At 40.8% G+C, this 12,732-nt stretch overlaps 2 protein-coding genes across 6 annotated transcripts in view; one reads left to right on the forward strand and one right to left on the reverse strand.

Moving 5' to 3' along the window:
• The window catches only part of CaMKI (Calcium/calmodulin-dependent protein kinase I), a 919,698-nt gene that overhangs the window by 223,062 nt on the left and 683,904 nt on the right, over positions 1–12,732 (reverse strand). The window lies entirely within an intron of this gene.
• Positions 4,075–12,732, forward strand: part of LOC128684401 (G patch domain-containing protein 1) — a 90,689-nt gene continuing 82,031 nt past the window's right edge. Inside the window, exons 1-2 of one of the 2 annotated variants that reach the window (XM_070089380.1) lie at positions 4,075–4,300; positions 8,272–8,341. In XM_070089380.1, coding sequence (XP_069945481.1) covers positions 4,237–4,300; positions 8,272–8,341 — 134 coding nt within the window. In that variant the 5' untranslated portion in view covers positions 4,075–4,236. The remainder of the gene's footprint in view (positions 4,301–8,271; positions 8,342–12,732) is intronic. The other variant, XM_070089376.1, reaches the window with a different exon arrangement.

A 12,732-nucleotide genomic window follows, 5' to 3' on the forward strand; every position in this document is an offset into this window, starting at 1 on the left:
ATATTCAAAACTCTAAACCTACTCACAATACAATATATCCATACTTATTACTGCACCTACTACATACATAGAACACAACTCTGATATTAACCCTCCCCTCAAACATCTCCTTACCAACCTTAACAGAACACATGACCATAACACAAGGTACAGATCACTCTTTGATGTTCCTCGTGTCCATCTCACGCTATGCAAAAACTCAATGCACATAAAAGGCCCTAAAATCTGGAATTCATTACCTGTGAATATAAAAGAAACACTGTCTTTATAAATTCAAGTCTCTTCTCAAAAATCATTTACTCACCCACAACTAAATAAATACTGAATAATTGTATCTCATAAATTGTATCTCATATATGTATCTCACCCACAACTAAATAAATACTGAATAATTGTATCTCATAAATTGTATCTCATATATGTATCTCATTATTGTATCTCATAAATGTCAACCTGTGACCCAGTCAAACTTTGTTACTATTTAACTTCGTTACCTAACAAAATACTCCATTCTACTGATTACACAGTAACACAGTAAATGACCATATGACCTGTCTTTGTAATACTCATTTGTACTAAATTGTTATCTGTTTTACAATAATTTTTGTACCACTGAATATATCATTGCTTAGTAATCTTAAGTTAATTTTAAGCCTGCCCATAATGCTCTTCATACAAGTGGCTTTGGTATGTTGCACTGTAAAAATTGTTCCTTGTTCTTCTGGAGAGACCTGGATCTACCTGGAGAGAGTTCCGGGGGTCAACGCACTGAATTACTCATTCGCCCTACGTAAGGGATGAGAGTGTGCAATCTGACCAGTTATGTTACCCTTAATTCTATTTATGTCCCTCCATGCCCGGCTAAGTGAGGTGTAAGCATTGAAACCATTGGCAAATTTTTCTGTTTGCCAAAGCTGTGTCATATGCTCCCTGACAGCAGCAAGGCAGTTTGAAAGAGGCTCAGCATTACCGGGGTACGATATTTTTTAGTCTGCGAGCAATACGTTTCAATGTTCGAAGTTTAGGATTATTGTAATAAGTATGGTCTTTATAGGAGGTATTATTATTATTATCAGTCCCTTGGGGTCCAGTCCCTGGACCCATTATGTACCTCTGTAATCTTTTGACTACCGCACACAGGATGGGTATGGGGTACATAATGAATATATTAAACTAACTCAGCCTGGAGGCTGAGGGACTGATTACCTCAAACTCCTTCCGATCTTCACCATTCTTCTTTGTATAGGACTTATGAAGCCACTACGTGTTTAGTTACTTTAATATCTTTATTATGCTCCCCATATCCATCCTGTTGGCTGTAGTCAAAGGATCACAGAGGTACATAATGGGTCCAGGGACTGGGCAAGTTACGAAGGTAATGAACTGAAAATATCTAGCCTAGACAGGACTCGCAGCAATGGTTTTAAGTTGGAAAAATTCAGATTCAGGAGGGATATAGGAAAGTACTGGTTTGGTAATAGAGTTGTGGATGAGTGGAACAAACTCCCAAGTACCGTTATAGAGGCCAGAACGTTGTGTAGCTTTAAAAATAGGTTGGATAAATACATGAGTAGATGTGGGTGGGTGTGAGTTGGACCTGATAGCTTGTGCTAACAGGTCGGTTGCCGTGTTCCTCCCTTAAGTCAATGTGACCTGACCTGACTAGGTTGGGTGCATTGGCTTAAGCCGGTAGGGACTTGGACCTGCCTCGCATGGGCCAGTAGGCCTTCTGCAGTGTTCCTTCGTTCTTATGTTCTTCTTATGTTAACTCCAGGTAGATCTGGTCACAATCATGAACAAGTTACGAAGGTAATGAACTCCAGGTAGATCTGGTCACAATCATGAACAAGTTACAAAGGTAATGAACTCCAGGTAGATCTGGTCACAATCCGAAACGTTTCCTCAATAAAGGTACCCAAGTGTTACGCATGTATCGAATTTATCAACATGAAAACTGGATACATGGTGAGCCGTTACTGGCTCTTATAAACCCAACAAGAATTTCTTGTGTGATAACCAGACAGTTTTTTTTTTCTTTTCATAGCAACTGATACTCTGGTGAAGCTTTATTATAAGACCATCACACTGGTACAGCATCATTATAAGACCACAGTGCTGGAGCTTCACTATAATACCACAGTGTTGGAGCTTCACTATAAGACCACAGTGTTGGAGCTTCACTATACACCTCAGGAGTGAAGCTTAACAATTGACCACATTGGAGGAGCTTCATTATAAGACCACACTGGTGGATGAGCTTCACTAAGACCACACTAGTGGAGGAGCTTCACTAAGACCACACTGGTGGGTGTACTTAACTAAGACCACACTGGTAGATGAGCTTCACTAAGATCACACTGGTGGATGAGCTTCACTAAGATCACACTGGTGGATGAGCTTCATTAAGACCACACTGGAGGAGCTTCACTAAGACCACACTGGTGGATGAGCTTGACTAAGACCACACTGGAGGAGCTTCACTAAGACCACACTGGAGGAGCTTCACTAAGACCACACTGGAGGAGCTTCACTAAGACCACACCGGAGGAGCTTCACTAAGACCACACTGCAGGAGCTTCACTAAGACCACACTGCAGGAGCTTCACTAAGACCACACTGGAGGAGCTACACTAAGACCACACTGGAGAATCTTCACTTAGACCACACTGGAGGAGCTTCACTAAGACCACGCCAGAGGAGCTTTACTAAGACCACACTGCAGGAGCTTCACTAAGACCACACCGGAGGAGCTTCACTAAGACCACACCGGAGGAGCTTCACTAAGACCACACCGGAGGAGCTTCACTAAGACCACACTGGAGGAGCTTCACTAAGACCACACTGGAGGAGCTTCACTAAGATCACACTGGAGGAGCTTCACTAAGACCACACAGTAGTGAAGCTTCACTAAAACCACACTGGAGGAGCTTCACTAAGACCACACCAGAGGAGGAGCTTCACTAAGATCTCACCGGAAGAGGAGCTTCACTAAGATCTCACCGGAAGAGGAGCTTCACTAAAATCACACTGGAGGAGCTTCACTAAGACCACACTGGAGGAGCTTCACTAAGACCATGCCAGAAGAGTTTCACTAAGACCACGCCAGAAGAGCTTCACTAAGACCACACTGGAGGAGCTTCACTAAGACCACTGGAGGAGCTTCACTAAGACCACACTGGAGGAGCTTCACTAAGACCACTGGAGGAGCTTCACTAAGACCACTGGAGGAGCTTCACTAAGACCACACTGGAGGAGCTTCACTAAGACCACGCCAAAAGAGCTTCACTAAGACCACGCCAAAAGAGCTTCACTAAGACCACAGTGGATGAGCTTCGCTAAGACCACACTGGAAGAGCTTCACTAAGACCATGCCAGAAGAGCTTCACTAAGACCACACTGGAGGAGGAGCTTCACTAAGACCACACTGGAGGAGGATCTTCACTAAGACCACACTGGAGGAGGAGCTTCACTAAGGCCACAGTGGAGGAGGAGTTTCACTAAGACCACACTGGAGGAGGAGCTTCACTAAGACCACACTGGAGGAGGATCTTCACTAAGACCACACTGGAGGAGGAGCTTCACTAAGGCCACAGTGGAGGAGGAGTTTCACTAAGACCACACTGGAGGAGGAGCTTCACTAAGACCACACTGGAGGAGGATCTTCACTAAGACCACACTGGAGGAGGAGCTTCACTAAGGCCACAGTGGAGGAGGAGTTTCACTAAGACCACACTGGAGGAGGAGCTTCACTAAGACCACACTGGATGAGGAGCTTCGCTAAGACCACACTGGATGAGGAGCTTCGCTAAGACCACACTGGAGGAGGAGCTTCACTAAGATCACACCGGACGAGGAGCTTCACTAAGACCACACTGGAGGAGGAGCTTCACTAAGACCACACTGGAGAAGGAGCTTCACTAAGATCACACCAGACGAGGAGCTTCACTAAGACCACACTGGAGGAGGAGCTTCACTAAGACCACACTGGATGAGGAGCTTCACTAAGACCACACTGGAGGAGGAGCTTCACTAAGACCACACTGGATGAGGAGCTTCACTAAGACCACACAGGATGAGGAGCTTCACTAAGACCACACTGGAGGAGGAGCTTCACTAAGACCACACTGGAGGAGGAGCTTCACTAAGACCACACTGGAGGAGGAGCTTCAGTAAGACCACACTGGAGGAGGAGCTTCACTAAGACCACAGTAGTGAAGCTTCACAAAGACCATCACCATGAGTGACAGTGAGGAGGATGAGAGTGTCTACTATGGCACTCCTCTGCAGGAGCTGGATGAAGGTAGTTAATCCAGTGTTTCATCATCCATACCTTCAAGGAAGGTGCCTGGATAATGGTAAATGCTCTTGATCCAAAGAATTGCAGCTTCTATTCCTTTCCTTGGATCAAACGGACTACCTCCCATTTCCATAACACATGCCTTTGGGGTTTAGTGCTCATCACAATTAGAATTATGACAGTAAAGTTAATGTTTATTCCTGGATCCCACTTCTATATGACTTTTTTGAGCGAAATTGTCGAAATCAGTGTGGCTGTGCACTTGAGTTAATTTTTATTTGTGGGAATGCTTTATAAAGTACAGTAATGTAATCCAACCAAACCCAAACATAACCTAACTGATAATAATAAATAATGGTTGAAGTTTTTTATAATAATAATAATAATAATAATAATAATAATAATAATAATAATAATAATATTAATAATATTAATAATAAAAATAATAATAAAAATAATAATAATATGGTTTAGGGCAACAGCACATAATACATGTATTGCTTTGAGGAAGTGGTGAAAGATAGAGCTTGGTAGTGGTGTTGGGGTGGTGAGGCTGTGACCAACGACCCAATCGCCCAATGACAGGTTGCTGGGTAACTGTCATTGTTATTATTGTGTTATCATGGTTAATAATTTGAGACACAAGAATTCCCATAAGTGATAAGCGCTTTTTTCATGGATATGTTGCGAATAGTAAAGCAGGGCTCTACTGTAATAGCAAATGTGTTACCTCTTATTTTGGGTCAGTGGGAGATGGCCAGCATGTTACAAAAAGATAGTAAAGTGATCATTTGTCCTTTCAAACAGATATTTTAGTGATTCTTGTGGGTTATGATTGAGGGTATTATGAGGCAAGAATACATAATGTTTATCAAGCCTAACACTTGGGGTAGTTATTTGTTTGACGAGGGTATATGTTGAAACCACCGGCAATTATTAGGTGATTTATGTTGAGTTTTTTATTGTATTTCTTAGTGTGTCATTGATGCTTTGTATGTTTGTGTGATATATTCTGTACATTGCCCCATTGGTTGTTGGATCAGTAGTAATGATTTTAAGTTGTACAACTATGTACTCATAATATTCATCACTGCTGTTTATAAAATAGTCATTTAATAGAATTTGCTAGCATAGTAAATAACTGTACAGTTCCTCCACCTCTTTTGTTTGGTGTACAGTTGTGGATAGCTGCAGACCCAGGTGTGTTGCACACATTAGTGAAGAGTAAGGTGATGAGGGTATCAAATGATTTAGATAAAGAAAAATTGGATATCATATTGGGGAGGAGGAGTATGGAAGAAGTGAATGTTTTCAGATACAGTGGACCCCCGGTTAACGAACTTTTTTCATTCCAGTAGTATGTTCAGGTGCCAGTACTGACCGAATTTTTTCCCATAAGGAATATTGTGAAGTAGATTAGTCCATTTCAGACCCCCAAACATACACGTACAAACGCACTTACATAAATACACTTACATAATTGGTCGCATTTGGAGGTGATCGTTAAGCGGGGGTCCACTGTCTGTACTTGGGAGTTGATGTGTCGGCGGATGGATTAATCATGAAGATGATGAGTCAGTTAATCATAGACAGCCTGGTTGATGAGGCTCTGAAAAAGACCGGGCCGCGGGGGCGGAACTCTCTGAATGGTGCGTTGAGGTATATGTGAAGACAAAAAACGTCATCTATGGAGGCAAAGAAGGGAATGTATGAAAGTATAGTAGTACCAACACTCTTATATGGGTGTGAAGCTTGGGTTGTGAATGCAGCAGCGAGGAGGCGGTTGCAGGCAGTGGAGATGTCCTGTCTAAGGGCAATGTGTGGTGTAAATATTAGGCAGAAAATTCGGAGTGTGGAAATTAGGAGAAGGTGTGGAGTTAATAAAAGTATTAGTCAGAGGGCTGAAGAGAGGTTGTTGAGGTGGTTTGGTCATTTAGAGAGAATGGATCAAAGTAGAATGACATGGAGAGCATTTAAATCTCTAGGGGAGGGAAGGCAGGGTAGGGGTTGTCCTTGAAAAGGTTGGAAGGAAGGGGTAAGGGAGGTTTTGTGGGCGAGGGGCTTGGACTTCCAGCAGGCATGTGTGAGCGTACTCGATAGGAGTGAATGGAGACGAATGGTATTTGGGACCTGACGATCTGTTGGAGTGTGAGCAGGGTAATATTTAGTGAAGGGATTCAGAGAAACCAGTTATTTTTATATAGCCGGACTTGAGTCCTGGAAATGGGAAGTACAGTGCCTGCACTCTAAAGGAGGGGTTTCGGGATACATGTATTAGCAGTTTGGAGGGATATGTTGTGTATCTTTATACGTATATGCTTCTAAACTGTTGTGTTCTGAGCACCTCTGCAAAAACAGTGATTATGTGTGAGTGAGGTGAAAGTGTTGAATGATGATGAAAGTATTTTCTTTTTGGGGATTTTCTTTCTTTTTGGGTCACCCTGCCTCGGTGGGAGATGGCCGACTTGTTAAAAAAAAAAAAAATTGTTTTAATGAACTCTCTCTCTCTCTCTCTCTTAGTGTAAGATTATGTGGTACTTAATGATTCAAACAATGCTGTTATCATCGTGTTTGCTCAGAGATGAGGATGTGGATATTCAAGGCAGATAGTGGGATGACAATCAGCAGTATGTTGTCACATGTACTGAAATAGTGATCATTATCATGATTATGATCATTATAATGAATCATAATCATTATAATGATCATGATGCTCACTGTTATCATTATTATTTTCATGTAGAAACACTCAACCTGTATTGGTCTTACAACACTTGAGAATTAGGAGGTAGTGAGGTTTGATTCAAGAAAAAATGAGGGTAGTTCCAATTCTTCAGATCAAGAGCCCTTTACTAACATCAAGACACCCTCTTGAAGATATACAGTACTGGAGTGGAATTCAGAATTCTTGGGTTTACTGAACAGCAAAATATCTGCTTAAAATACTGAATAAGTAATCTGAACATCTTAATTCCTTGAACACTAGTTCAAGTGTCAGATGGGTCGTTCTGCATGCACACACTGTAGAACTATCTGATGATAGTTTTTTTTTAATAATCTTGCAATAATTTTTCCTTAACCTCGACATTTAATTACAGATTATTTGATCATTATCATCCTAGTGAATTAAATTAGCTAGTTTTTTAATCTGTATAATGTAGTGTAGGATTTTGGTATAAGAAAGTAAATTTAAACCTGTTAAGGAATTTTTGGAATTTGTGTCAGTACCTGACCAATTAGGCAATGGAAAGTCAGTACCTGACCAACCGGGCTGTGGTTCGTACGCAAATTTGCGTGCAGCCAGCAGTAACAACCTGGTTGATCAGACCCTGATCCACCACGAGGCCTGGTCTCAGACTGAGCCGCAGGGGCGTTGACCCCCGAAACCCTCTCCAGGTAAACTCCAGGCACTCTGTGCCCTCTTTTACCTTACCAGAGGGCCAATGTTTTGCTCTTGAAGTTGATCTATCAGCTCATCAGTGGTTAGTTCTTCATTGTCCTCCTCCACCAACTCTTCCACATCCTCCCCACTAACCTCCAACCCCAAGGACTTCCCCAATTCCACAATTGATTCCTCAACTGGTATACTACTCCTCTCAGGGTTAGCCTCAAACCCTTCAAAATCCCTTTTGTCTACACATTCTGGCCACAGTTTCTTCCAAGCAGAGTTCAAGGTTCTCTTAGTCACTCCCTCCCAAGCCTTACCTATAAGGTTTACACAATTGAGGATATTAAAGTGCATTATTTGGCTAATACACTATTTAAATTTTTATTACTTTTATCACTAAGTAGGCACAAAGGAATACTTTTAAGTTGATGTAGATCTATATAACAGGAAAAGCATTAATTTCTTTATCCTTGATTTTCTCTCGTGTCCTTGAAATGCTTACGAATTTATTTTGGCCATCAGCATGGCTACTATGGACAATGTCTATGCATCTATTTATTTACTATTGGTTTTTCTTTTTTTGCAGAAGACATACGCTCTCGTAAGACTCCAAGAATTGAAGATCAGTTTGCTCGAGATAAACAAGGTCGTAGAAGGTTAGATCTGTAAATTCTCATTAAATGTAAAGTACAGGAAGGCCTCGCTTTTACAACAGCTTAGGTTCTGGGCTAATGCTGTGACGGGAAAAAGGCTGTAAAGTGAATCATAGCCTTTTTTTTACTTTCAAATGCATATAGAAACCTGATAACATTCTTGCACTATCATATATTAACTCTTTCGCTGTCCACACCCCCGATCTGAAACTCCAAAAATTTAAAAAAAAAAATTTTGTTATTTTTTCTTATGAAATGGTAGAGAATCTTTTTCTGAAGGTAATAAAAGAAAAAGTATGAAATTTGATGGAAAATTGATGAAATTACGCTTTCGTGAATTTTTCTGTGTCCCATTTTGAGCCCTATTTTAGGCCAGTTACATTGTTCCAGTCAAACTGATGGTTAGGTATTTTGCAAGTACTGTCTTTCATTTCATTGATTGTGCACAAGAAATCACCTGATCAACTATTTCAACTACCCAATAAAGTGATCAGAAATTGGTAATTTGCCCAATTTCCCACAAATTTCAAAATGTTCCAATATCAAAATAGAGTCCAGAATACACACTACAGGCATTCCTGGAACTAAAATAATATTTCCTCTGTTCATTAGTTATGTTTCCAGGCTTTACACATTTATTCCATTTTGTTTTTTTATTCACACAAAAGAATTTTTATTCACACAAAAAATAGATTTACTGTTATGCAATATTCTAATAATTGTATAAATAATATTAGCACATTCGTGAGTGCATATCAGACCCACCAGCTGGACATGTATTGGATAAGTGACATGATTTGTTTACTCTTGAATATCAGCAGAAATCGAACATTTCCGCTAATTTGAGCTTAATTTCAAGCTACTTTCAGTCCTGAAACTAATCAAACTCATCTCTATTTCTGTAATATATCTTCCATTCTATCAATTGAGACCAAGAAACCAAGAATACAACTATAAAAACCATATGAAAATACACTGCAAAGTCACTGCTTTAAACCAAAAACACAGTTGCAGTTTTTTTCATTATGCAGTGTGTGCTGCAGGATTTTTTTTATATGGTGCACACTTACCACAGAGACCCATTCTCTCATATACAGGCCCAAATTTACCGCTTACAGCTTATCTGAGTGAGCTGAGCTATGGCACTGATGCTAGCTTCAAAGCCATAGAACTATGGCACCAACCCAGAAAGAGTTAAAATAGATGGATGGTTTTTATAGTTTTATTTTCCATTTCTTGGTATCATTTGATAGAATGAGAGACATATTACTGAAACTGAGATGAATTTGATTGGATTCAGGTCTGGAAGTATAGCTTGAAATTGAGCTCAGAGTAGCGGAAATATTTAAGAACATAAGAACGTAAGAAAGGAGGAACACTGCAGCAGGCCTGTTGGCCCATACTAGGCAGGTCCTTTACAATCCATTTACAAAACATTTGCCCAACCCAATTTTCAAAGCTACCTAAGAAATAAGCTCTGATAACTCTATCCACTCATATGCAAGTCCCACTCAAATCCAACCCCTCTCACTCATGTATTTATCCAACCTAAATTTGAAACTACCCAAGGTTTTAGCCTCAGTAACCCAACTAGGTAGACTGTTCCACTCATCTACTACCCTATTTCCAAACCAATACTTTCTATATCCTTTCTAAATCTAAACTTGTCTAATTTGAATCCATTACTGCGGGTTCTCTCTTGGAGAGATATCCTCAAGACCTTATTAATATCCCTTTTATTAATACCCATCTTCCACTTGTACACTTCGACCATGTCTCCCCTCATTCTTTGTGTTACAAATGAATGTAATTTGATTTTTGTGATATTTCAGAGGACGAATAAAGCCCACTACAACCCCCAATATGTTTCATGGGTTTTTATTAGTTCTGATGCAATTATTGGGATGCTGTAAACCATGAACAATCTTTCCTGGTTATATTTTATTATCCGAGAAATAGAGTAAATCCTCTATTTTTTGTGTGAATAAGAATTCAAAATGGAAAGCACGTGTAATATAGGTGAGGGCTAGGGACATGACAAATGAACTGAGGAAATGTTGTTTTAGTGCCAGGAATGTCTACACTGTTTATTATGGACTCTTATTTTTATACTGGCATTTTTTAATGTGTGTGAAATTGGCTAAATTACTAAATCCAGAACACTTTACTGGGTAGTTGAAATAGTTGAATGGGTAGTTTCTTGTACTCAGTTGATAGAAATAGCTAAGAATTTCGTTGATTGGAACAATGGAATTGGCTTAAATTGCTGGAATGTAAATTGTGCTGAGACTGCTAAATTTGCGCCAGTGTAATTCTGTAAGCTTTTTATCAAATTTCATGCTTTTGGTGTCATTACCTTTGGAAAACAATTCTCTACCATTTCATAAGAACTTTTTTTTTTTTTTGTGTGTGTGAAAATTTTTTGACCTTGAGAACTAGTTTCAGATCAAGGGTCTGGGCCACATATGGACAAATATTGACCACATATTTGTCCATATGTGGTCAAGGAGAGGTGCAACACTGTACAGTCATCCTGTCATATGAATGTGTGTTGGAAGCCCATTCAATATTTTATACTTTGGCAGGATTGCTGGTCTTTTCTTTGTCTCTCAAACATGTATGATAACAGATAAATTTTACAAACATCTGTTTACTTTCAGTATACCTTATCCTTATTTTCCTTTGTGTTTCTTGATATAATGGTACCTCAATGTAATGGGCTAATGGGGAAAAAAAGGGTGTCTGCTTAAATGAAAACCCATTGTATTGAAATAACTAAGACCTGCATCAGGAAACACTTGTCCATTTTGAGAGAGAGAGAGTGTGTAAGAGAGTGTGTAAGAGAGTGTGTAAGAGAGAGAGTGTGTAAGAGAGAGTGTGTAAGAGAGAGAGTGTGTAAGAGAGAGAGTGTGTAAGAGAGAGAGTGTGTAAGAGAGAGAGTGTGTAAGAGAGAGTGAGAGTGAGAGTGTGAGAGTAAGAGTGTGAGAGTGAGGGTGAGTGAGAGAGTGAGTGAGAGTGTGAGAGAGTGTGAGTGAGTGAGTGAGAGTGAGTGAGTGAGTGAGAGTGAGTGTGTGTGTGTGTGTGTGTGTGTGTGTGTGTGTGTGTGTGTGTGTGTGTGTGTGTGTGTGTGTGTGTGTGTGTGTGTGTGTGTGTGTGTGTGTGTGTGTGTGTGTGTGTACTCACCTATTTGTACTCACCTATTTGTGGTTGCAGGGGTCGAGTCCTAGCTCCTGGCCCCGCCTCTTCACCGGTTGCTACTAGACCCTCTCTCTCCCCGCTCCATGAGCTTTATCAAACCTCGTCTTAAAACTGTGTATGGTTCCTGCCTCCACTACGTCATTTTCTAGGCTATTCCACTGCCTTACAACTCTATGACTGAAGAAATACTTCCTACTATCTCTCTGACTCATTTGTGTCTTCAACTTCCAATTGTGGCCTCTTGTTTCTGTGTCCCCTCCCTGGAACATCCTGTCCTTGTCCACCTTGTCTATTCCACGCAGTATTTTATATGTCGTTATCATGTCTCCCCTGACCCTCCTGTCCTCCAGTGTCGTCAGGCCGATTTCCCTTAATCTTTCTTCATAGGACATTCCCCTTAGCTCTGGAACTAACCTTGTTGCAAACCTTTGTACTTTCTCTAGTTTCTTGACGTGCTTTATCAAGTGCGGGTTCCAAACAGGTGCTGCATACTCCAGTATGGGCCTGACATACACGGTGTACAGTGTCTTGAATGATTCCTTACTAAGGTGTCGGAATGCTGTTCTCAGGTTTGCCAGGCGCCCATATGCTGCAGCAGTTATCTGATTGATGTGTGCTTCCGGAGACATGCTCGGTGTTATACTCACCCCAAGATCTTTCTCCTTGAGTGAGGTTTGCAGTCTTTGGCCACCTAGCCTATACTCTGTCTGTGGTCTTCTGTGCCCTTCCCCTATCTTCATGACTTTGCATTTGGCAGGATTAAATTCGAGAAGCCATTTGCTGGACCAGGTGTGTGTGTGTGTGTGTGTGTACTCACCTATTTCTGGTTGCAGGGGTCGAGTGTGTGTGAGAGTGTTCGCACCTATGTTGACTGTTCTATATCACCCAAAGGAAGGTACAGGTTGGCCATCACTAATTCGACAATCAGTAATCTGGTTCCATCAGTAATCCGGCATTAATTTCGGCTAGCATAATTTAAAATTTCCGGGGTCGCCACACCAACCTGCTGCTACCGTTTGGTGGTGCTACTTGCTGCATAAGTCATTCCAATTTCTTTTTTTCCATTTATTGTTATAACCTGGTCACTTTTATCCCTACCCATGGTTCCAGCGAATAAGAGAAATGCTTCTCGTTGTGTAAAGCACATACACCGCACCATTGTCCATAAAAGATAACGTGGCTTTGAAGCCACTGTC

Source organism: Cherax quadricarinatus, chromosome 2 (assembly GCF_038502225.1).
Source record: "Cherax quadricarinatus isolate ZL_2023a chromosome 2, ASM3850222v1, whole genome shotgun sequence".
NCBI classification, from domain to species: domain Eukaryota; kingdom Metazoa; phylum Arthropoda; class Malacostraca; order Decapoda; family Parastacidae; genus Cherax; species Cherax quadricarinatus.